Source organism: Manis pentadactyla, chromosome 12 (assembly GCF_030020395.1).
Source record: "Manis pentadactyla isolate mManPen7 chromosome 12, mManPen7.hap1, whole genome shotgun sequence".
NCBI lineage: Eukaryota > Metazoa > Chordata > Mammalia > Pholidota > Manidae > Manis > Manis pentadactyla.
Window position 1 is genome coordinate 46820375 of NC_080030.1, and position 23607 is coordinate 46843981.

Genomic DNA, 23607 nt, shown 5'->3' on the forward strand with positions numbered 1-23607 from the left:
TAAGAAAACTCAATGAAAATAGGCAAAATATTTGAACAGAGACTTCAGTGACTACATAGAGATGGCAAAAAACATGAAAAGATAGATATTCAGCATCATTAGTCATTAGGTATATGCAAATTTAAACCATAAGAATACTGCTATGCCCTTACTAGAATGGCTTACATTGAACATCAAATGTTGATAAGGATGTGGAAACAACTGGAATTCTCATTCATACCCTGCTGATGAGGCTATAAAATTGTACACCAGCTGTATATCATTTCCTTAGCTTCATTTACATAACCTCAACTTACTTTTATAGTAGACTTGGAATTAACTCAGTGCCTCTACCTTTGTATTAGAATCATTCATTCTTTGCAGAAGTTTAGTTTGTATTTTCTTCATAATAACTTTTCTGGCTACCTGAACTCAAGTGCTACTTTTTTTTTGCAACTCTAATGAATCATTGAGTGCTCTTTTCAAGAACTACATCAATCTTATACTGCCCTTGTAAAATATAAGATTGTATAGTTTCGTAGTTTTTAGATCATAGAGTTTTAAGCTTTCTTGTAGTAATGAGGAAATAACTGATACAAATATACCTTTTTATAAAACCACTTTTAAAACTTTCTCTAGCAGCTTTGGTTTAGGTAACTTGATTTTAGTCTCTCTAAAACTAAGTAGAATATAGTCCTTGAAATCATTTAAGTATTTCGTAACGGTAAAATAATGTACAGTTTTAAGCACTTTGATTATTTTGGATATACAACTAATTTATTTCTACATTCCTCACAAAATTGGGAAATGAGCTCATCATTACAGTGTTACCTCTAGAAAGGCATTTTATGATAAATTTCCACTCTTTCAGCCTTCCCACAAAAATTACTGATTTTTTAGTCTACTTAGATACACAGTCATGGAACTTACCATTCTCATTTACCTAATAAGACCTTAAAGAAATCAATTGCTCAGAGAAATTTGTGCTTTTGTAGAGTACAAGGAAATGTTCTAAACTTCTTTCAACTGGCGACCTGTCTTTAGTTAATTACCTCTTCAGCATACAGACAGCATACAGACTAGAACTAGAAGTGTCTCTGATTGTCTTGAATACTTAGGTAGAGTTTAGAGCAACCACAGTGCTGAGTAGAAGTAGTTGTAGACAAGAACTGGAAAAGATAGGGCTTATTTACTATAGTTGTAGCCTGTGGACTTAAGTCATTAAAATCTAGCATCATATCTAAGAAATGATCATTTCTCAACAAGCACTTTATATGTAATACTTTCATGCATATATTCTGTTTTATCCTCATATGCCCAGTGGCTGAGGTAATAGCATCCCCATTTTACATAAGAAAGCTGGATTTCTAAGAAGGCATACTTGCTTTCTCAAGATTTAGCTAGTAAATGACAGCAAATGTGCCCTGCTTCTTTTGACTTCAAATGAAATGTTTAATTTTTTTATTATACCATGCCTACTTCTTTATCTATTTATAAATTTCATTATTATGATAAATTATGCTGTCTATAGTAGGTTGGAGCTCTCCATCAAAAATTTCTAACATGGAGTAATATATTACTTATAGATTGTCACAATAATAAAAATAAATTTCATATTTCCATTTTCATTTTATAAAATTACATTCCTCATTTTGTTCTCTATTGCTGTGACTTAGAAGCTTAGCAAGAGAATCAACTGCTCCACTTGGCCTTTTTTCCAGCCTCCTGTTCAGATTTATTGTATCCATTTCCCTGCTATGAAGTTATGCGTGGTATAGGGATTGGGAAAAAAGGTTATCTGATCATTTTCCAAGCACTATGGCATTCTAGCAGGATCAGTGTGTAGTTGGCTCTTGTGTGACAAAATACCACCTTGTGGCATAAAAGGAGGTTCTTCACTGCTCTTTTCAGATAGTTTCCTCTGCATTCCCACTGTAGTTCATTGTCTTTCTGTGAATGGAAAATATTGATGATTGGTAGGAGAAATTCCTATTAGAATGTTTATTAACAAAGGATATGTCCATTCGTAATTTAATTTTGATGGGTTTATTGCTTTTAGTTTCCATTGCTTAACTTGATAAGGAAAAGTTAAACAATACACATTTTAAAAAATAACTTTACATATTTGACTTATATCATTTAAACTCTTGCAGTATAGAGATCAGATAGTGGAGATCTGACTTACAAAAGAAATCTAAAATTAATTTCCAAATGCATGAGGATTTGCTTATATTATATGCAAATTGGTATCTATTATAGACAGCATATTCTAAGGTCCTCACTGATTATGGTACTGAAAGCATGGTGTTAATTCCAATTTTGTACAATGTGTTTTCTGCAAATATTTTTGAAGAAAATTAACTTGGCAATATCAAATTCAGTACGGTTTGTTTACTTGGAAGTGTTAGTGCCATCAAGTGGCGAAGAGTGGGTATTTCCAAATTCAGCTTAAATTTGTGTAACTTACTGAATATGCATATTTGTGTTTTCCCCAGAAAGCATGTCTTTTTTAAATAAACATTTTAAAAGGCAGCTATTAGTAGTAAGTAGTTCAAATTTAACAGCTCATATTCTAGTCATTATACCTCTTTTAGAAGTTATAAGAATTATGAAAGAATTGTTAAAAAATTATTCTCTGTAACTACTAATAGAATCCATATGTCTTTTGAAAATCTTCATAAGAATCTTGAAAACTAAAAAAGGAAAGCTCATTGTGTAAAGATAATTGAGTTACTTCTGTGTTATAACGTGACTTCATTATTGTTAAAATAGTCTTCTCCCTTGCAAATTGAATAGAAGTTGGCTGTCTATAAAGTACTGTGACAAGGTGTGCTTTAGAAAGCTTTGTATTAGGTAACTGGTGGAACTAAATAGCAGTGGTGTAAGAGCAAGTGTTTTGCACAAGAATGTAAATGTTCTTAATGCCACCGAACTACACATTTAAAAATGGCTGAAAATGCTAAATTGTATGTTATGTAGATTTTATCACAAATAAATATGTATATATGTTTATATATATAATCAGCTTTAACAGAGAGGGAACCAACAACAAAGTTTACAGAAGTATGTGTGTGTGTGTGTGTGTGTGTGTGTATATATATATATATATATATAATTCATTGTGATTATGATCAAAGTCCTAAATCCATGATATTAATAAAACCAGTTGGAAGCTTAAAAAGTACCTGATTGATCAGGGAAAAAAACTTTTCTCAACTAACTAAAACTAGAACATCTCTGTATTTTCTTCTTGTATTTCATGATTTTTTCAGTTAAAATTAGATTTTTTATTTTAATTGTATTAATAAATTAACCAGTTTTGAGTTTTTTCCCCAAGCAGAAAATAAGATAGGTTCCATTATTCAAGCCATTAAAAGTATTTCATCTCTTCTTTCATTGTTTTCAGTGTCGTCAAAGTTTTTCTGAAGAACCAAGTAACAAATACTTTAGGCTTTGTTGCAACTACCCATAATGCAAAAGCAGCAGGAGACCTTACATAAACAAATTATCATGGCTGAATTCCAATAAAACTATTCATGGGCTCTGCAGTATAATTCCATATTATTTTCACATGTCACAAAATAGTATTCTTTTGAATTTTTTTTAGCTATTTAAAATTGTAAAATTTAGCTCATATTCCCTCCAAAAATTCAGGGGGTCAGATATGACCCATTGGCTATTTGCCAACTTGTACTTTAATTGATACTTTTTAATTACTTTATTTGAATGAGCTCCTACTTATGAACAATAAAACACAGCATTTCAGTTTCTAACTAGTTCTGATTTGTGTGACCAGAAATGGAAAGAACCTAAGTTTTTGAAATGTAGTTTTTAATTACAAATCATTTGGCCACCAATGCCTATTAAGAATATATTATTTTTCTGAACATTAGTGTGTATTGGGTCATAGTGTTTTAAATATTTGTTGTAAGTACCTGTACTTACCCCAGATTTGTTTTTAATTTGAAACATCAAATGACTACTGATAGGCACTCTTTAACTTCAGTAAGAGGAAAATCAGTTTTTTAAATTAAAAGTTAATCAAGAGTTTGTATGTCAGTATAATTTTACAACATTGTAAATGTATTTAATTGGTTTTCTATTCTGTGAAATTAACAAAAAGGTGAATCATCAGTTTCTGATAGGAGCAATCATTAATACCAACTCAAATTCCTTTTCTTAAAAAAAATTGTTTTACTCATTCAGTTATTTTTTTACAGTAGACATTTTTAGATAATAAATAACTAGATCACATTAGGAGCTAAGTACATGACTTTTTATGCTTTAAATACATTTTAATTCTTCAGGTGAGTATGCCTTGGCAGCAGAACTATACAGAGAAGTGCTGCGTTCATCTGAGGAGCACAAAGCAAAACTCAAAACCGATTCAATCCAAGTAAGTAAAAACTAAGCAGTTTCAAATATATGTTCTATTTGTTTCTTACAAAATAATTTTTCTGAATATTTAATAAGATAAAGGGTAGCAAATGGACTGAGTCAATCTCTGGACATAAAGCTTGGGATTCAGTCCTTTTAATAAGCACCCAAGTTGATTCACATATACACGGAAGTTTGAGCATCACTACTATTTCATATGCTTAGGCCAGTATTGGCACAAGATTGATTAGATGAATCTACATCAGAGAAACAGTTCAGAGTATTTGTGCTTCAAAGAATGTTGTAAGCTTTATCACTTTTGCATATGAAGTGACATATTTATTCACATGGTTTTCACCAAAAAGAAAAGTTAAGATCGGCATCAGCAATGGAACTAAGCAATAATAAAACCTATCAATGATCTTATTTAACTTATGATGTCTTTTAATGGAGATTTGGATATTTGAATTATAGCACTTACTCAAATATTACAACTCTTTCCCTTCTTGGTTCTGCCCAGTGGATAATATAAACAAAGCTCTCTATCTAAATGGTGAATAAAGACCATTTTTATTAATCTTGTTAAGTTTAGGCTTGAGTCCCTAGTGAAACTTCTTTACCATTCAGAATCTAGACCTTGGGACCTGCATGTTCCCATGTGCCTCAGTGGGGAATTAGAGTGTTTGGGGGGGAGGAAAGAAAATTAAATACAAATCTGCTTATATTCCACATGGGTAAGGATTACAAAAGGCAGACCTTGGACCTTAAACAAATGTGTTTGCCTCATGAGAGAAGGAGGAAGTACAAAGGTATCATGCTCCTGAGTAAAGGAAACAGAAGTAAAAGAGTGGGCAAGACAAAAGATGAGTCATTATGCCCGAGTGCAAGAGTGAAGGGGAAGCAATCAACCTGGTTCTTCCTTTTGGTCCTAGTAACCCCACCTACTGGTAAAGCGGGGCCACAGAATATCTTGCTCTGTCCAGTCTGATTAGCTGCTCTGTTCCTTTGGCATAAAACATGTAAGCGGGTGGAGAGAGAGAAGTGTTCTTCCCCGTCCATTCCACCACCATGTGCGGAAAGCAGAGTTCTGTTCCACAAGTGTACACAGAGAAGTAGAGCTGAGTTTCTACTGCCCTGTTTGTCTAGTGTTATTTACATGTTTGTTGTTGATATTAAACCTGATAGCGGTACTGACTGTATAATCTATGAAACCATATTGAAAAGACCTCAGATATTCGACATAACTTTGAAAGGTTAATTCTGCAAAGATCTATCTCGTGGCCTGTAATTTATAGCAAAACAGAGTGAACATTTATAGTCTCCAGACCCCTGGCACCATATCAGATCTTTCCAGAAGGGTTATTTCCCCATCATCCTTTATCCCTTATATATCTTCCCAAGTAAAGCATCAAGTTAACAAATAGAAGTCACTTTATTTCTTCTCACAGCCCTTGACTCTAGAGGGAGCCTCTAACCAGCTGCAGACTCAGTGCCACAGTGAAAAATTGGTACAGAGACATAAGATAGTTCTCTCCTTCCCACACCATCTTCACCTCCATCTCCTCCCCTTTTCAACCTTTAAGTTCAACAGATCCAGGTCATTACCATTTTCTTAGGTATTTTACTATCCTTGTATTTATCATAATATAACTGCTAGGCTCATGCAGACTCACTTCCCAGAAGAGAAATCAAGTCTGTACAGTCAAGCTTTCTATTTTACTGGACTTACTTGGCATACTCATAGTTCCCTGTATACACAAATGCATGTATAATAGAAGAAGTTTGCTCATATGACATATTCTGCTAAATGAATAGAGGTATTCTGTAAGACTATATGTTTCTAATAGAAGAAAATTTATGCCATTATGAATTAAGACCTTTACTATAAAACTGACTTTGGTTTTCTTGAGACAGTACTCAAGTTGTTTTAGAGGAAAAGTGTTTGGTGATCTGATCTTAATGTGGTGTTGGTACTCTGATGCCTTATTAATAGTAGGTTCTCTCTTCAGAGGTACACTGCATAGTTGTCACAGTTACTGCCCTTTTGTGTTGTAGAGACTTCATGCTACACATAACTTGATGGAATTGTTGGTAGCCAAGCACCCAGGGATACCTCCTACCTTGCGAGATGGCAGACTTGAGGAAGAGGTAATTATTGCTTTTTCATTCTGCCTGTAAGAGAATATTTTTTTCAGACTTTATGCCCCATCTAACTAATTTTTCCTAAGGCATACTTTAAGTGAAGTTAGCCATGAATTCTTCTTTTGCTTTTATGTTCCAAACTTTGCTGATTTTGGGTGGCCAGCAGTGGCAGTACTCCATATTAGTTTGTTTCACTGGTGATCTACTTGCAGTTATATAATCATTCCTTTTGTAGATACAGCTGTTGGTTGCCAACATCACATGTAAATAAATAACAAGCAAAAAGGAGCCATGTTGTTGGCATGGCAGATCTGCAAAAGACATAGTTTAGTAAAAATAAAGTTTTGCATTTCCTCTACCATTCTGTATATTATGGAAGGCAATAAATAAACTCAAAATTTCAGTGGTATTTGTTACGTCCTCAAAGAAGTTCCTTCCGCAGTGAGGCTTGCCATCATTGGAAAGAGTGATATAAATTATTCCACTGTAAATTGTTAATGAGTATATCATGATAATTCCCCCATGGATTTTTGCCTCTTTAAAGATCAGAGATATGGCATAGCTAAAATCTTTAAAGAGTAGTAAATATGTTTGGAATGAATTGAACCTGTAAGTGGAGCCTTTATTTGAATCAACAAGATAAAAAATGAGATTGTACAAATATGTACAGCTCTTTGTTGGTATTAGATGGCAATCTGTGTGTTGGAAATTTCCAAGTGAAATTTCATTCCCAGCTCAACCATCTAATCCTTGCATATGATCTATCACTAAGTGCCTTCAGTGACAGGAAACTCTCTGAGAGAGAGTCCAGTCTATTAGTAGGCAGTTCTAATGACCAAATAATATAGCCAAGGAACTTTAATAGGAATTAATTAGAAAGTTGTGACAAAAAAAGAAAAAATGCATCATGAGAAAGAGGGTCATGCCATATAAATATATTGCCAAGGAGGCCACATTATTGCTTTGCCTCAAATATGAAGGCACAGTATTTCAAAGCTGGACAAGATCCAAGAAATCATCTGTTTCAACTACTGATTTTTGCAAATGAAGTAACAAAAACCCAGGGAAATGAAATGACTAGTCCAAAGAGATGTATCTGTTCATTTAAACCTCATGAAATTGCCATTTTCTTGAGTCAGAAGTGGCTTAGTATAGACAAGTTCATGTGACTCTATCCACTACTATGTGGGAGCGTGAGATTTTTCAGTTTAGTAGTCTTTCCAGTTTTCCTCCCAGTATCCTATCTAGCCTTTGATCTCCTCTCTTTATTCATAAAATAGTTTCAGAAACAAGTTAAGTATTTCAGTTAAATGGAAGAAAGTGAAGAATTTTCACAAGTTTCCTAATGGTGATTTATAAGAATAAAATTTTTCACTATTTCATTGACAAATAATGTGGCCCTTCGATTTATCTGGAAAAGTTGAAAGGGGAAGAAGTTTAAATCCCTCTTGTATTAGTTCTCTATTGCTGCCATAACCAAATACCATAGACTGTGTAAATTCATTTCTCATGGTTCTAGAGGTTGGCTGTTCCAGATCAAGATGTCAGCAGAGTTACTTTCTCCTGGGGACTCTCTCCTTGGCTTATATATGGCTGCCTTCTCGCTGTATCCTCAGGTGGCCTTTTCTTTGTGTGCTTGCAACCTTGGTGTCTCTCTCTTTTCTTTTAAGGCTACCAGTCATATTGAGTTAGGGTTCCACCCTTGTGATCTCATATAACTACATTTCTTCATTTGATTACCTTTTTAATAAAGGCCTTACCAAGTATGGTCTCACTGGGGTTTGGGGCTTCACTATATTGATTTGGGGTGGAAGGCAGTTCAATTTATAACACCTGTGTTATTATATATTCTCAAATATTATTTCTAAACTGAAGTAATTCCAAGAAAGCATAATAAATAATTCAGACAAATACTAAAAGGTATCCTTCCTTTGCCTCATATTTTGAAATATCACTGTTCTCTTTTTTCTTAAATTTAGGGAGTTAACCCTTGGGATCTCTTAAATTTTATGACTTACAAATAAATGTGTTTTCTTTAATATACATCCTAGGAATTTCTAGCATGACTTCTATGTTCTCAACAGTACACTTGAAATATTTATGCCTCAACTGAGTTAAGTAGCTTTAAATATATACGTAATAACCATATTGTTCTTGAAACATCATACTAAATTATTTTCTAGACCTGGAATGAAAGTTTGTATTTGTTTCCGGTTCCAACACAGGCCAAACAGCTGCGAGAGCATTACATGAGCAAGTGTAATACAGAAGTTGCCGACGCGCAGCAAGCTTTGCAGCCTGTACAGCAGATGATATGTGAGCTGCAGAGAAAGGTACATCCCCAAAATGACTTTGCTTGCTTGTGTTTGTCTCCTCATAGCCTTTTGATTTTTGTTTTGATTTAGGAAGAAACTTGAACAGTATTATTATTCTTGGAATTGTTGGCACCTAGTATGGTGCCTGGCCCACAATAAAAGTTTATTTGCTGTCAGCAGTGTTTATTGATTGAATGAACAGATGCATAAATAAATCACCTATTTGGAAGTTATCTCTTTCATATAAGCTGCAATGGGTTTCCTCTTACCGTGGGTATGCGACAAGTGGTCTTTTGAAGGAAGTAACGACTTCCATCACCTCCTTTTGATCTAAGATGTGTATGTTTACAAAATCTTTTCTTTTAAGATGTCAGAACATTAAAACACATGCATTTTTCTTACAGAATACTTGTCATTTGTCATTTCTAAAATTTCTCTTTTATAAAATCAGTAGCAAAGTCTAAGGTTACACAAAATGTACTTTTACTTTTTGATTTTAACGAGTTATTCCATGTTTTATTCTTCTAGTTAATTATTTAGTATTTAGGCATGTGATCTTGTTATCATAGATTATTTGTTGAGTAAAATCTAGTCAATTAGCTGAAGGTTAGCATGATGTCTGTCTTTATTCTGAGAAAGAGGCCTATTACTTTTTCAAATATATATACTACTGAATTTTCTTTTTGGTAAAGTATTTTTTTAGCACAGCTTTGTTATACAAGTGTATACAATAAATTCTCATTCATCCAAAGTAGTCAGGAAACCGGTGTTCTTAAAAATATGTGCAAAATTGTACTCATCCATTATATAGAATTATGTATACTTTTATCCCACTATAATAATTCCTTTAGAAGTAGCATTTATTGCTTCCTTTGACTTTTTCACAGCACCCTTCCCAGTAATAGAAATAAAGTGAGTACTAAAAAAAAAACATTGATTGATCAGCTCTTGTCTTTTTTTTTTTTACAGATTTATTCTGTTTCTCCTTGGTGGCTAAATGTGATTGACAGAGCAATAGAATTTGCTATTGATGGGGAGCTTATTCAGCGAGTGCGAAATGAAATAGCCAGCAGCTACAAGCAACAAACTGGCAAGCTTTCTATGTTAGAAAAGTAAGAAAATAGTACAAAATAGAACAGCTATGACTAGTCACCCCAGATAATCAGATCATTTAGTATTAAGAGGTGGAATTAGATATCAGAGTAATATGGTTATGAACATCTGGATTTTTCCTTGCCGTTAAGAGTACCTTTCAAACCAAAATACTAGGTATAAGTCTAAATGAGAAACCTTTTTTCTATATATTAGTCATTTCTAAATGTTATCTTTTTAGTGTTTTAATCTGCTTAAAGTGTTTTCTTTGTATCTATGTTGGACACACCCAAAATCAATTATAAGCAAAGTTTTGAAACAGACTTTGTTTTGGAGAATTTTGTCCTGTGTAATTCATTACCTGAGAGCTAAGCATCATAGAGCCACAGTGGCCCAGGTTTTATACTGTAGAGTTACCTACTTTCTCTCCCCATCCTTCTTCTCCTAACACTCACCATTCTTCAGTGTCTTCATTGGTGAGTTGGATTATTGCTCTTGGTGTGTAAATGGTGAACAATTCTTCCCAAAGACCAAATTCATTCTGTTGAAAGTACCTTCAGTGGTTTGACCCACAGGAATGTCTGTCTAATGTGGGGAATTGAGGTGTTGTGACAGAATGTTGAGTCTTTGTAGGGGGACAGAGAGTGAGAGGATCCTTTATTGCTTCTCAGATCACATCTCAATATAAAGTTAGCGTTGGGATTAATGTTAGTTTTCAGTAAAAAGTTCAGCATAAGAATATCTTTGAAATGTTTTAAAGTGCTTTCATATGCTCTTCTCAGAGCTTTTCCAAATGTCTGCTAGAACCCTAAAGAGATGCTACCTGTTCCATGTGTCATTATTAACTTAGATGTGTTTCTTCAACATACAGAACTTGATGGGCTTCTCATTTCTGAGGTATTATGCTTTTGAGTACACTTGTCTTTTTCACTTTAAACCCAAGAAACCCTATTCCAGGATAAGTTATAATTAAGTCATAGTTCATTTTATCCAGTTTTAAAGCTATATCCAAATGTGATCTGCCAATATTGTGTAATTGGCTGGTAATATTAAAATTATTTTAAAGTTGTTTTTCTTAAACCACACAGAAATGACTTAAAAGTTGCAAATTGCTTATTAGAACATATCCCTATTAAATGTTTCAAGGTCCCAGTGCCGTGAAAGGACCAATGCAATGGGCAATGTAAAACATTCATCACACAAACATTTTATTAAAAACATTGCACATAAATAGAAAGTAACAAAACACACTTCAAAATGTGTAACTACTATAGGTAACTTAATTATTTTTCTTTACATATGTTGTCAAAGATCATTTTAACACTGCTGTTATATTTAATAATATTGCTATCTCAGAAGCCAAATTATTCATACTTGCTTGTTAATGATTCTTGGGAAAGGCTATGTAGATTAAGGTTAAGAACAGATAGGTTCTCATGTCAGACTGTGTTCAGATCTGAACTCCACCACTCATTAGCTCTTTGACCTTGGGAAGTCATATAAACTCTCTGTGTCTTAGTTTCTTCATCTATAAAATCACACAACATTGTTGTGAGGATTAGTAAATTAATATTTGTAAAGTGCTTACTTAGAATAGTGCCTACCATTTAATATGATATTCAGGTGTTACCTGCTATTACTATGTTTTCTTCTTTTACTTAAAGGGTCTGCAGGAGAGAACATTGTTAAGACTTGTTAAATACTGATCTATAATAATGTTTTTCAACCCTTTGTCACATAATTTGTGAATAATACTTAGAGCCTAATTGTGTTCCAGTACCCCTGTGCATATTCTTTTAGAAATTATTGAGTAGCTATTCTGTGCCTACTATGAATGTTTTTTTTAAATGGGTATGATAGAATTCTTATCTTCTAAAAAGTTAGCTTAATGAGAAGACAAGACTTATGGACAATTTAAGAAATATGAGACGTTTAAAAACTGAACATAACAAACTGTTAAAATGAATAGATTAGTACCGTGGAATACTGGGAAAGCTTTCAGGAAGGAGAGTGGGCTCTTCTGAACAATCTGGAGAGGAGGGCATATGGCTTTTTAGGAAGGAGAAGTGAATACTCTCATCTTAAAAAGAAAACAAATCCTGTTTTTATTTTCTATTTTCTAATTTCTTAATTACTCTAGATTTTCTTTTTCCTTTCATAAACCCATAGAGATACATCTGTATAATTTTAGCCTACTTCATTTAGTTTATCAAAATGGCTAAGAGCATTGTGTTTGGGTTTAACTCCTAGTTCTGCAATATAATAACTTTGTAACTTCAACTAAATTACTTTATTCATTAAGCTTCATCCATAACATGAGTTTAATAGTGTCTGTCGAGATTAAACAAAAGATGTTTAGCAAAGTGCCTGCATACAGTAAATGCTTAATAGAATAGATATATAAAATGTATATATGTGATCAAATATACACATATATTTTATGTATAGATATATAAAATGTCTTTGTAACAAGGAATGTAAGTCTTGGCCATTTTTCATCTTCCCAATTTTCTGTCTTTATTTTTCATCCTGTAGTCACCTCTCCATATAGAACAAGGATTCAGGAGGGACATCTGTAGTCAGTCAGCATTAAAAAAGAATGTGGCAGTCTGATCTTTCAAAAACATCTGAGAAATAAACAAATTGTGTGAACTCTGTTTCAGTCCTTGTGGAGGGACTATCAGCCATTTGGGGCATCAATTATAGTAAATAACCCAATGTTGTTATACTTTGTCTGCTATTAGATACTGATGGAATACACTTTGAAAGTAAACTCCCTCAAGTGCAGCTAGATAAAATGCTGCAGTTCTTTTACCACTTTGTTTGGTACCATTTTTTGAATTTGAGGAAACTAACCTACTACTACTCTTCTGTGTTGTGCATTGTGCTGATGACGGGAATCAGGTTCTATGACTGCAGAGGTCTTCAGTACTTACTTACAACACAAATGGAGGAGCTAAATAAATTCCAGAAGCTGGTAAGAGAGGCTGTAAGAAACCTGGAGGGACCTCCATCTCGTGATATTATTGAATCTGCAACCATCTGCCACCTCCGGCCAACCAGACTTCCTCTCAACTGGTAGGTGGTAGGAGAGCTCCTGCAATGAAATGGCGCCTTTCCACCAAGGCGAATTTCTTCTGAGAGGAGAAGACCGTGGCTCATATCATAAAGCTTCTTTCATTGAATTTGACAGAAGTAGAAAGAGATGTATTATTAATCTAACTTTTCAAAACACAAACTCTCAAGAACCACATACTGAAAACTATATATTTTGCTTTTTTTAATGGCACATTTATTGTAAAGAAAAAGCTAAGTATCAAATACTAAACCTCTCTTAGAAACTGCCTGATAGCTGGTTATGTTTGTGAATACTTCTCTGATAATTTCTTCTTTTCTAGCTGTGTCTTTTGTAAGGCTGATGAATTGTTCACAGAGTATGAATCGAAGCTGTTTTCTCACATGTAAGTTCTCTGATTGTTATTTCCCATCAGGAGAATGAAATATTTTTAAAGACTTAGCATTTTGATTTGTAAGACTGCATTTTCCTATTTTACATTTTTTTCTTTTATTCCATCAATTCAGTAAACTTTGTCCTTTGATCATTTAACATGCTCAGTTTCACCTACGCAGAAGTTACCAAATGCTCATGTCATGTAGTAATGTGTAATTTGGAGACAGTTTTCAGGGAGTAATAAGAGTCTCAAATCCATGCCCAGTGTTGTAGACAAATTACTTCACCATGCCTCAGCTTCCTCACATGTGAAATGAAGATAATAGCAGCACTTAACCTCACTGAGTTTCTTAAGAATATTATGTAAGAAAATGCACATAATTGCTTGGCATAATGTTTGATACATGGGTTTGTTAGTTTTGTTTTGTTTTTGCATGGTCGATGTTGGTGGTAGTTTGTGTTTTATATTCTTTTAATTCTCAGAGAGAGATTTTAGCCTGGAATTTATAGCCATTTTTTATGATGCCAGGTTGCTCTCAATAAACACTGGACAAATTTATGATATATCAAGCATTTTGAGAGTTATTGTTGTTTTTCTAAAGACTTGCAAGCTTGATGATATAGACATGGCATTGAAGGTTGTTGGTGAAAACTTACTGACCTTGCCTCCCTATTGGCTCTGCCCGTATGACTTTTACAATGCTTATTACCCACTGACAATAGTTGCTGTTGTTTTGCTCTTGTATATGTGCAGAGTCAAAGGCCACACTGCAATATTTGAGGAAATGATAGAGGATGAAGAAGGACTAGTGGATGATCGAATGCCTACCACCAACCGGGGTCTGTGGGCAATAAGTGAGACAGAGAGGTCTATGAAAGTGTTACTGTCATTTGCAAAATCACATAGATTTGATGTTGCATTAATTGATGAAGGAAGTACTTCAATGGATCTCTTTGAAGCATGGAAGAAAGAATATAAGGTACAATATTTTAAATATCAGTACTCTTTCCAATTTTAAAAATGAAAATACTTTCATTTGCTACTTTGCTTTTTCTCTGTTCAGTTTTTAAAAACCTGCTTTGGACACTTGAGGTGTCATAATTTCTCTTTCCTGAAAATGTAATGAGTGTAATAAAAAATAATATAATAATACCGAGGATCTTTTATTTATTAAATTACTGAAAGACAGTCATTAAAATGATTTTTCCTTTATTTAGCTATGAACGTGTTTCATTGTCTTCTTAGCTTGATCTTGCAGTGCTATTCTGTGAAATCAGAGTAGGATTTTGTGCTGTGTTTTGTTGTTTTGCTTTTGCTGAAAGAATAACGACCAAATAACAACAACCCTGAAAGTTAGAGAATAAAGTAAATATTTCTCAACCTGCAAGGCTGGAAACCTTGCAGTAAAGCACAAAGTAACCCTTCATATTTATACTTATAAATTCACATTATAACTATGCACTTGAGATGAGATTCCTGAATTCATTAATATTGAGTAATTATTTATGTGGAATTTGTTATCCATTATCCTACTTTGCAGGTGAGATGGGCTAGGAAATGAAAAAAGTGTTTTATTTATAATGTTTTAATTCTACTTGGTATCTTTTTTTTTAAAATCTGAAGTTCTTGCCTCTTAAAGCAAGATAAAAATTTCTATCCAGAAAGAAGATGTGCTGTCTATAATATCATTTCATATGTTTGATAAATTGGGGAGTAATACTTCAATAAAGTCACTTATCATCGTCTCATAATTTTTTCTTCTCATATTACTATTCTAAATGCAAAAGCACTTTATCGCAGTTAATTCCAACAAGCCATGGAAGGAGACAGTACTATATACAATATCCATTTTCCTCTGCTTTTTTCCTGTGTCTTGGTTTGGCCACAGATTCTGTGCTAGAGGAATGCCTATCATGCAGTTCTCCCAAATCTTTGTACATTTCTCCTCCACAACACTGCAAACTAAAACCCTTTTACAGCAATGCAAATAAGTAAACAACTGTTAAACTCATCAATCAGAATCTACCTCAAAGTAATGTTAGTGAAGAAAGCATATCAAAAATTTTATACCTATTATAGCGTTTCTATAAATTTCAGAAACATTCATAACTAAATTATTAAGTATAGATCAGTATAACTCCAGTGAAAAGTACAAAGTAATAAGTCCAATTCAGATTATTGGTTAGTCCATTGTTGGGGGGAGTTGAAGAATGTGTGGGGAAAGAGAATGGTACAATTGAGAAGGAACACAAAGGCTTTTCGAGGAATTAGTATTGCTCTTTCTTAAATTGGATGAAGAGTACTTGGTTGTGTATTTTAGTATTCCCATTATCATATATACATATTATTTTGAATATGTGAGACATTTTATAATAAAAATATTTCTTTAAAAAATAGATTCCATAGCCTAATGTTTATAAAGATCGTTGGTCCCACTGAGAAATCTTCAGGTATTCTGTTCCTTAGAGTCTGAAGAGGCAGTACTCTGCAGTTTCCTATGGTGATTATTCAGTCCTACTTCCTCATCCTGACAGTTCTAAAATTGCTTATACCTTAGACATTTAATGAAAAATATGTATATGTCTTGGACCTCACTGAAGACATGCACATCTTGGTGGTTTTAACCAATTTTAATTATGTGCACTTTACCAATTTAATTTTGTTCCTGTCTCTTTTTTTTTTTCTATTCCTCCAGTTGCTGCATGAATATTGGATGGCTCTAAGGAATCGTGTATCTGCTGTTGATGAACTTGCAATGGCTACAGAACGACTGAGAGTGCGTCATCCTGAAGAGCCAAAGCCCAGTCCTCCTGTTCTTCATATCATTGAACCACATGAGGTAATTTGCAAGTAAATCACAGGAAGGAGCACAGCAAATAGATGTCACAAAAATCCAATATCTGTAGAAGAGATAGCAAGGCAGTAATCTCCTTCAGAAGTATGTATTTAATCTCTACTCTTAGTTTGAGCCGAATGAAATTGTTTGGTGTTGTAGGTCAAAAATGGTCAAAGATGAGCCATTTCATACCACTATTTTGGTTTTTATTTCTTCCCAGATTGTACATTCATGTGTTTTTGATCACCTTCTATGTGCCAAAACCTAAAGGTGTTCTTGGGCAGTTTTTAGACATATGTCCTTATTACCTCAGCTTTTCCAGAAGTAGAAAAGCCTTCCTTACAAACAAACAACCTTTTCTTTCAAGTTTTCCTTTGCTAATGAACAGATATTGACAGCTTACCTTATAATAAAGCCCTCTTTATTTCTCAGGATCAAAAAATAACTCCACCTTTTCTCTTCCATATTAAAAATATAATTTCCATTATAATTTATTTTTATTCCTTATGTGTGTTTGATCTTTTAAGTCTTTTTTGTCCTATAAAGTTTGGAGACTGTAACTTAGAAAAACTTGGAAATATTCATAATATACTATCTCACTTCACTTCTAAAATATGAATTCTCAACAAGTATTTCCTATGAAAACAAATTCCTTTTATTTGCATACTCCTTTTCTGCCTACTATATTCTACTGGGGAAAGGAAGGAAGAGAGTGAGTGTTCGGGAAGATTCTACTTTGGATTTCATAAAATCACTCTTGCCAAAGCAGCAATCATTTAATTTTTATTTATGCCATGGATATAAATACAGTCTGGGTTGATTTTTATTCAACCTCAAGTATATAGGGAAACTTCATATTTAGAAGAACTCTATATTGAATTTTAGCCTCTGTAAAGCAAAATATGGGAAAGAATTGTGCATGTTTTACATAATTTTACTGTCTTTTTGAGAGAGAATAAAGAAGTTGTTTTGTTTTTTAGGTAGAACAAAATCGTATAAAACTATTAAATGATAAAGCTGTTGCCACTTCACAGCTTCAGAAAAAACTTGGACATCATCTTTACCTAACTAACTTGAAAAAGGTATTGTTTTTAAAAGATATGACTTTTCTCATACTGTATTTCAGTATACCACTTTAGTGACCCCTTCCATTTAGTCTGTTAGTCCTATAAATAAGATTTTCTTATTTAATCTTTTGTTTGTGTTAGTGGTATGAGTCAGAACACTAGTTACATGTATCATAGCTACACAGATCACAAGATGATGCTTATAGAAAGTATGTTACACAGAAAATATAAGTGGTGTGTACTATATCATATAGAACAATGTAAACACACTGTAGTTCAGAGCCTTGAACAATAGATGTAGTACAATGTACCCCAAGTAAAGATAACATTATATAATATATACACATGCACTCATTAATGCATACACAGTGGTTTTTTTAATTTGTTCTTTGAAACTCTGGAAATGTGTTTGGAAAGGTAAATCAGAAGATGTGGTAATGAATTGTTATATAATTCACAATACATTTTCTGAGTTGTGAACAAAGTATTATATTGGACATCGATGAATTATATGTTCCCTTTTTTTGTAAGGGTAAATGGCAGTTGGCAGGGTATCTTATCAGAACAAGATATAAAAGTTAATTTTGGGATAGGGCAAATAAAGGAAAGCAGTAGACTAGTTTGTCTAAAAAACTGGTACAAAATATATTGAAGAGAATCAGGAAATCCTAGTAGTGACAAAATGAAAAGTTGGACAATCATTGTAGGTAAAAGTATGATAGTTAAGAAGATAGACTTTGGAACGAGAAAGTTCAAGTTTGAATCATGACACCACTATTTTCTAGATATAAGACTCTATTCAAGTTGCTCCATCTGTAATATGAGAATAATAACTATCTTGTAAGGCTCTTTTGAGGATTATATAAATTAATATATATAGAAGTGCTAGAGTAGTTCCTGGTTAAATAAGCACTTTCTAGGTGTTCACTGTTAATACTGTCACCATATTATTATTACTATGATGATGACTACTAATATGCTGGCAGGAGAAAATGACAGAAAAACATCCCCCCCAGGCAAAATGCTAACATTAACAAAATTACATTTGGAAAAAAAAGTCTTGAAATTCCTGGCCATGAATTCCTAAAACATAAGATTTCTATACTTTGAATGTGAAATTAAAACTCAGAGGTTGTTGATTATAGGATATAAGTTGATATACTTTACATGTTGAATTATTTTTGAAAAATTAAAATTCCAAGAGTATCATCTGCCTAAGAAAACCCAATTTGGCTAATAATATAAGAAAAAACATTTAATCTATAAATGAAGGAAAATCAGATTAAACAGATACCATTTTCTGCCGACAAGTAGGCAAACACTTTTTAAGTAACACTCCACAGTTGTAATAGGGCAGTGAACAGGTATTTCGTGCATTACCTATGGGGATATAAACTACATAGCCTTTCCCTGACAGCACTTTACCATATATTAACAGTTTCAAATAATTCATATTCTATGACTCAATAATTTGTAGAAGTTTTCCTAAATACTCTAAGTAAATAGAAATTTAGGAAGTGAATTAGTTATAAGGATATTTATTACAGTGCTATTTATAATATTAATAAACTGGGAAGGCTAAATGTCCAAAAAAAAGTACAGTGTTTACATAAATCATGGTTTATTCTTATAGTGAGATTATGATATAAATATTTTAAATGGTATTTTCAGTGAATATTATAAAATGCTTGTTTTAGAAAGTTGAGAGAAAAAAATGTCTAATATTATTAGTGGAATGTCATCCCAAATTTGTGTGATTATGTTTATTCAAAATAAACAAAAGGTAGTGAACTAAACAGATTTTTTAAATGATAAATTTTTCTGGCAGTCAACAAATACTTACTGAACGCCCACTATGTATATGCATTATACTAGCAGTTTGAGATAAACAGACTTGGTCCCTAACTTCAAGGTAATTAGAGTAATTTGATGTGGACAGATCATGGGAACTGATCAAATTGTGATGAATCAGATGTTAGTGATTCAACCAAACTTGGCAAATTAAATGTAAATTAATCACTGAGAGCAGAGTGACATACAATTCAACAAACTTCAGTCATTTGCTCAGTGTTTTTGGTTGTGTGATAGCAAGGCCTGATCTAGAAATAAAGTAAAATTTTCATCAGTCTTAAAATACTTAGGGGACTGTTTACCCCACTAGAGAAAGGGGTCCACAACAAATACCTCACAGGTCTTACCCTTGAGACACTTGAAACTATAGGGGGACTGATTTTGAACTAAACTTCCTACCATTCCCTAAAACCAGCTCCCTGTTTTACTGGATTGAGGTGATTAGCCAGCCACTCACCCCTCAACCTAACTGCCTGTCAGGGATAAAGGTGATCCTTGCAGGAGGAAAATGTATTCAAATTTTGTCTCTGCAGTTTGTTATGTAAACAAATTGGGAAATCTAGCATACAATAAAAATATTACAAGAAATGTGAAAGGCAGGAAAATGTGACCAATAATTGAAAGGGAAGAAATGGACAGTAGAAGCAGACCTATAGATAATCAAGATTGTTGACATAGCAGGAAAAGGCTTTAATTATGATTAATACATTAAAAAAGAAGAAAAACTGGACAACATTGATAAAACAAATTAGAATATATACAGTAAAATCAAATGGACACTTTGGAACTGCAGAATCTAGTATCTGAAAATAAAAACTCATTGGATGGTGTCCAGATGCAGAAAATGACAAAATTAGTGAACTCAAGAACAGTTAAACAGAAAATACCAATATAAAGATGCATATATATAAATAAAAATAAAGAACAAAATAGAGTAAAAGAGATGTGGGATAAGTCATATGATCTAGCCTACATGTAATTGGAGTATCAGGAAAAAAAGGTAAATTATGAGAAAAGCAACTTGAAGTAAATGGCTGAGAATTTTCCAAAACTCATGAAAGACAATGGCAATGTCTTACTGATTCAAGAAGCTCAGAGAACCCCAACCAGAATTTTTTTTAAAAGCCCACATAGGAATATCATAATCAAACTGTTAGAAATCAAAAATAATGAAAAAAAACTTAACTAGAATTAGAAAAAAGACAAAAAATATGTGTTTTCAAAGGAGCACCATAAAACTGGTGACTACATGCATTCTCTGTGTTGACTACACAGAAAGCTGTTTCAGCATTTTAAAGATGTCATTCCATTGTTAACTGGTTTCCACAGCTTCTCTGTGTAACCAAGTAATGGTGGAACATCTTTCAAATACTATGAAACAGTGAAAAAAAGATGTTTGTAAAGAAACAAAAACTGAAAGAATTCATTCCCAGTAGACTCACACTACATCAACTATTAAAGGAACTTCTTTGGACTGAAGGAAAATTATTCCAGATTGAAAGATGCAACTACAGGAAGGAATACAGAAAAAGAGAAAGTTTAAATACATAGGTAAATATAAAACAATATTGACTGTGTAAAGCAGCAATGCTGTTTTATAGGATATAGAACACATGCAGAACTAAAATACATACACAAAAGGAGTTAAGCAGAGGTTAACTATTATAAAATTCTTCCATACTTCAGACAAATGAACAAAAAGATCAGTAAGAATATTGACCATTTGAACACTGTGAACAACCGTGACCTAATTGACAGACCACTCTACCCAGAGAATGTGGCAGGCACTTTGTTAGGTATACATGGAACATTTACCAAAGTAGACCTTCCGCTAATCCAAAAAGCAACTCTTACAGTTTTCAAAGGATTAAAGTAATACATGAGTATGTTTTCTAACTAAAGAGGAATTAAACTAGAAATCAATATGGAAAGATAATCAGATAAATCCCCAGATGTTCAGAAATTAACAAAACACTTCTAAATAAGCCACGAGGCAAAGAAGTCACAGTGGAAATTAGAAATTGTTCTGAAATGAACAAAAATGAAAGTATGTGACAATATGCAGCTAAGGCTTGCTTAGAAATTTACAACTTTAGATCAGGGATCTGCAGACAGTTATGAATGGGACAAATTCAGCCCATGATCTGTTTTTGTAAATAAGTTTTATTTACAAAGCACAAGCATGCTTACTCCTTTACATATTTTTTATGGCCGCTTTTGTGCTAAAATACTAGTAGAGTTGGTTGTTTGCAACAGAGACCATGTAACCAAAAAGCCTATACTGTTTGCATCCAGGCCCTTTATGGAAAAAAATGTTAATCTTTGCTTTAAATAAATTAGAAAAGGAGGTATTTTAAGTTATGACAACTTGTTTACAAAATGCTTTAGCAATGCCCCTTATTGTACCTGCCTATAGATGCTCTCTTCCTACCTTGACTCTGGGCTTGGTCATCTGACTTGTGTTTGGCCTCAAGACAAACAGAGACTTAAAAGCCAATGTACATTAGAGTTCTTCCAATCTTGTTTCTCTTTGGAACCCTGAGATTAAGTGAAGAAGCCCAGGTTTCTTTTCTTGAGGAACAGAAACCTCAGCTCAGCACTTTCCCCAGACCAGCCAGCCCACCAACTGCTAAACATGAGCATGAGCCTGTCCTGGATCATCCTGCCTCACCCAAGTCAGCCCATCCCCAGATTACCCAGGTGACCCATAGAATCATGAGAAATGTTTGTTTTAGCCACTAAATTTTTAGGTAGTTTGTTTATGTGTTATCTGAAACAAATCAGTAATTAACAGAGGAAAGAATAATTCAGTTCAGCATTTTTAAATGCCTGCATACTTATAGTTAATAGAACTGATTTGAACCCATAGAATTGCTGAATCCATAAACAATGTAGCTTTTTTGTTTACTAATTAAAGTCAAAGGATAATCAAGTTTTTAAAAATGTTTATTTGGTTAGTGGAACCACAGACTTAAAAACTTCAGTAATCTTTGAGTCTAATTAATTTATGTTTTCCTGAGTATTAAAACCTGCCCACTTGGTGACTTTTTGAAGCTCTCCAATTTTTGAGATAGTTTTAAAGAGACTTTGAAAAGTTATTATACTTCAGTATGATTTCCAGGCACAGATAGATCTCAAATCAAAAGTATTTCTGCTTTCTAGTTATTTGCTTTGCCTTAATGAGATTAGAAAAAAGATACTGAGAAGAAATCAGTATTAGTAAGGATATACATAAGTAAATGTTGTCTCTTCCCAAGTTTGTGATCTCATGCCAGGTGGATATGCAGAGTAAGAAAAGATTTTCTCCATAATTTTTAAGAAAGGAGACTTTATTTCAAAATTCCAAATTTTATGTTCTACAAATAATATATATTTCTTTATAACAAAGTCTAGATTGAAAGTAAAGTTTTGAGAACTTAGGCAAGTTGTATTTTGCTTTTCATTTTGCCTTCTGGATATTCAAAAATACAATAATATGATAACTCAAACTATAAATTGTTGACACATTTTTTACTCCTTGAATAAATGTTATTTGTCAATCTCAGGAATAATAGAATAAAATTATATATACAGCTGACCCTTAACAGGGAGGTTAGGAGCACTGACCCCAGTGTAGTCAAAAATCCGAGTATAACTTTTGACTCTCCCCAAAACTTAACTGTTAACAGCCTACTGTTGACCGGAAGCCTTACAAACAGTTGGTTAACACATATTTTGTGTTTTGTATGTACTTTATACTGTACTTTTACAGTAAGTTAGAGAAAAGAAAATGTTTCTTCAAATTTTCACATATCTCCAAAAATATTTTCAATATAGTTATTGATAAAACCCACATGTAAGTGGACTGGTGCAGTTCAGACTGTGTGGTTCAAAGGACAGCTATTTGCCAGCATTTACTTCTATAAATGACTTGTAAAACATGTATCAGGTTTTCAGATGTAACTAATATGTTTTTTAATTCTTTTTTGGGTAGTCTCAAGACAAAACTTCAGGGGGTATTAATCCAGAACCCTGTCCAATCTGTGCTCGGCGGCTGGGAAAACAGGTGAAATTATAATAAATATCACATGTATTTATAAAACACTTTACAGTTTTCAGAGGCATGGTATCTCTTTCTATCTTTTTTCTCTCATGACAACTTTGTATATAAGGCAAATATTGCCTCCATCTTAAAAAATAGGGCCAAAGGGTAAGTGACATGCTTAATGCCACATACATTTGAGTAGAGTTTTCCCTCAAGTTTTAGGTGCATATTTCTAGAATAACTTGTTCTTTATCATTAAAAGATGCGTAGTTCTGAGTGTTGTTTCCAGTCACAAAATTGGATGAAGGTAACTTGACTTTGTCAGTTTAACATGGTTATTTGGTAATTGTACAGGTAATACAGCATATATGGATTTACTTAACAAGACACTACAAAGATAGTAAACAGCTCTTAATTGGGATTATTAATACTTAATAGTACCAGGCTTTGAAGTACAAATAACATCTCTCCT

The 23607-nt window shown here is 33.2% G+C and overlaps 1 protein-coding gene across 3 annotated transcripts in view; it reads left to right on the forward strand.

Annotated features, from left to right (window-relative positions):
- Positions 1–23607, forward strand: part of SHPRH (SNF2 histone linker PHD RING helicase) — a 78704-nt gene that overhangs the window by 28530 nt on the left and 26567 nt on the right. For all 3 annotated transcript variants that reach the window (XM_036906886.2, XM_036906887.2, XM_057489126.1), the window contains 10 exons: positions 4287–4375; positions 6412–6504; positions 8724–8831; positions 9783–9925; positions 12810–12983; positions 13304–13366; positions 14111–14336; positions 16053–16196; positions 17174–17275; positions 23085–23156. In XM_036906886.2, coding sequence (XP_036762781.2) covers positions 4287–4375; positions 6412–6504; positions 8724–8831; positions 9783–9925; positions 12810–12983; positions 13304–13366; positions 14111–14336; positions 16053–16196; positions 17174–17275; positions 23085–23156 — 1214 coding nt within the window. The remainder of the gene's footprint in view (positions 1–4286; positions 4376–6411; positions 6505–8723; positions 8832–9782; positions 9926–12809; positions 12984–13303; positions 13367–14110; positions 14337–16052; positions 16197–17173; positions 17276–23084; positions 23157–23607) is intronic.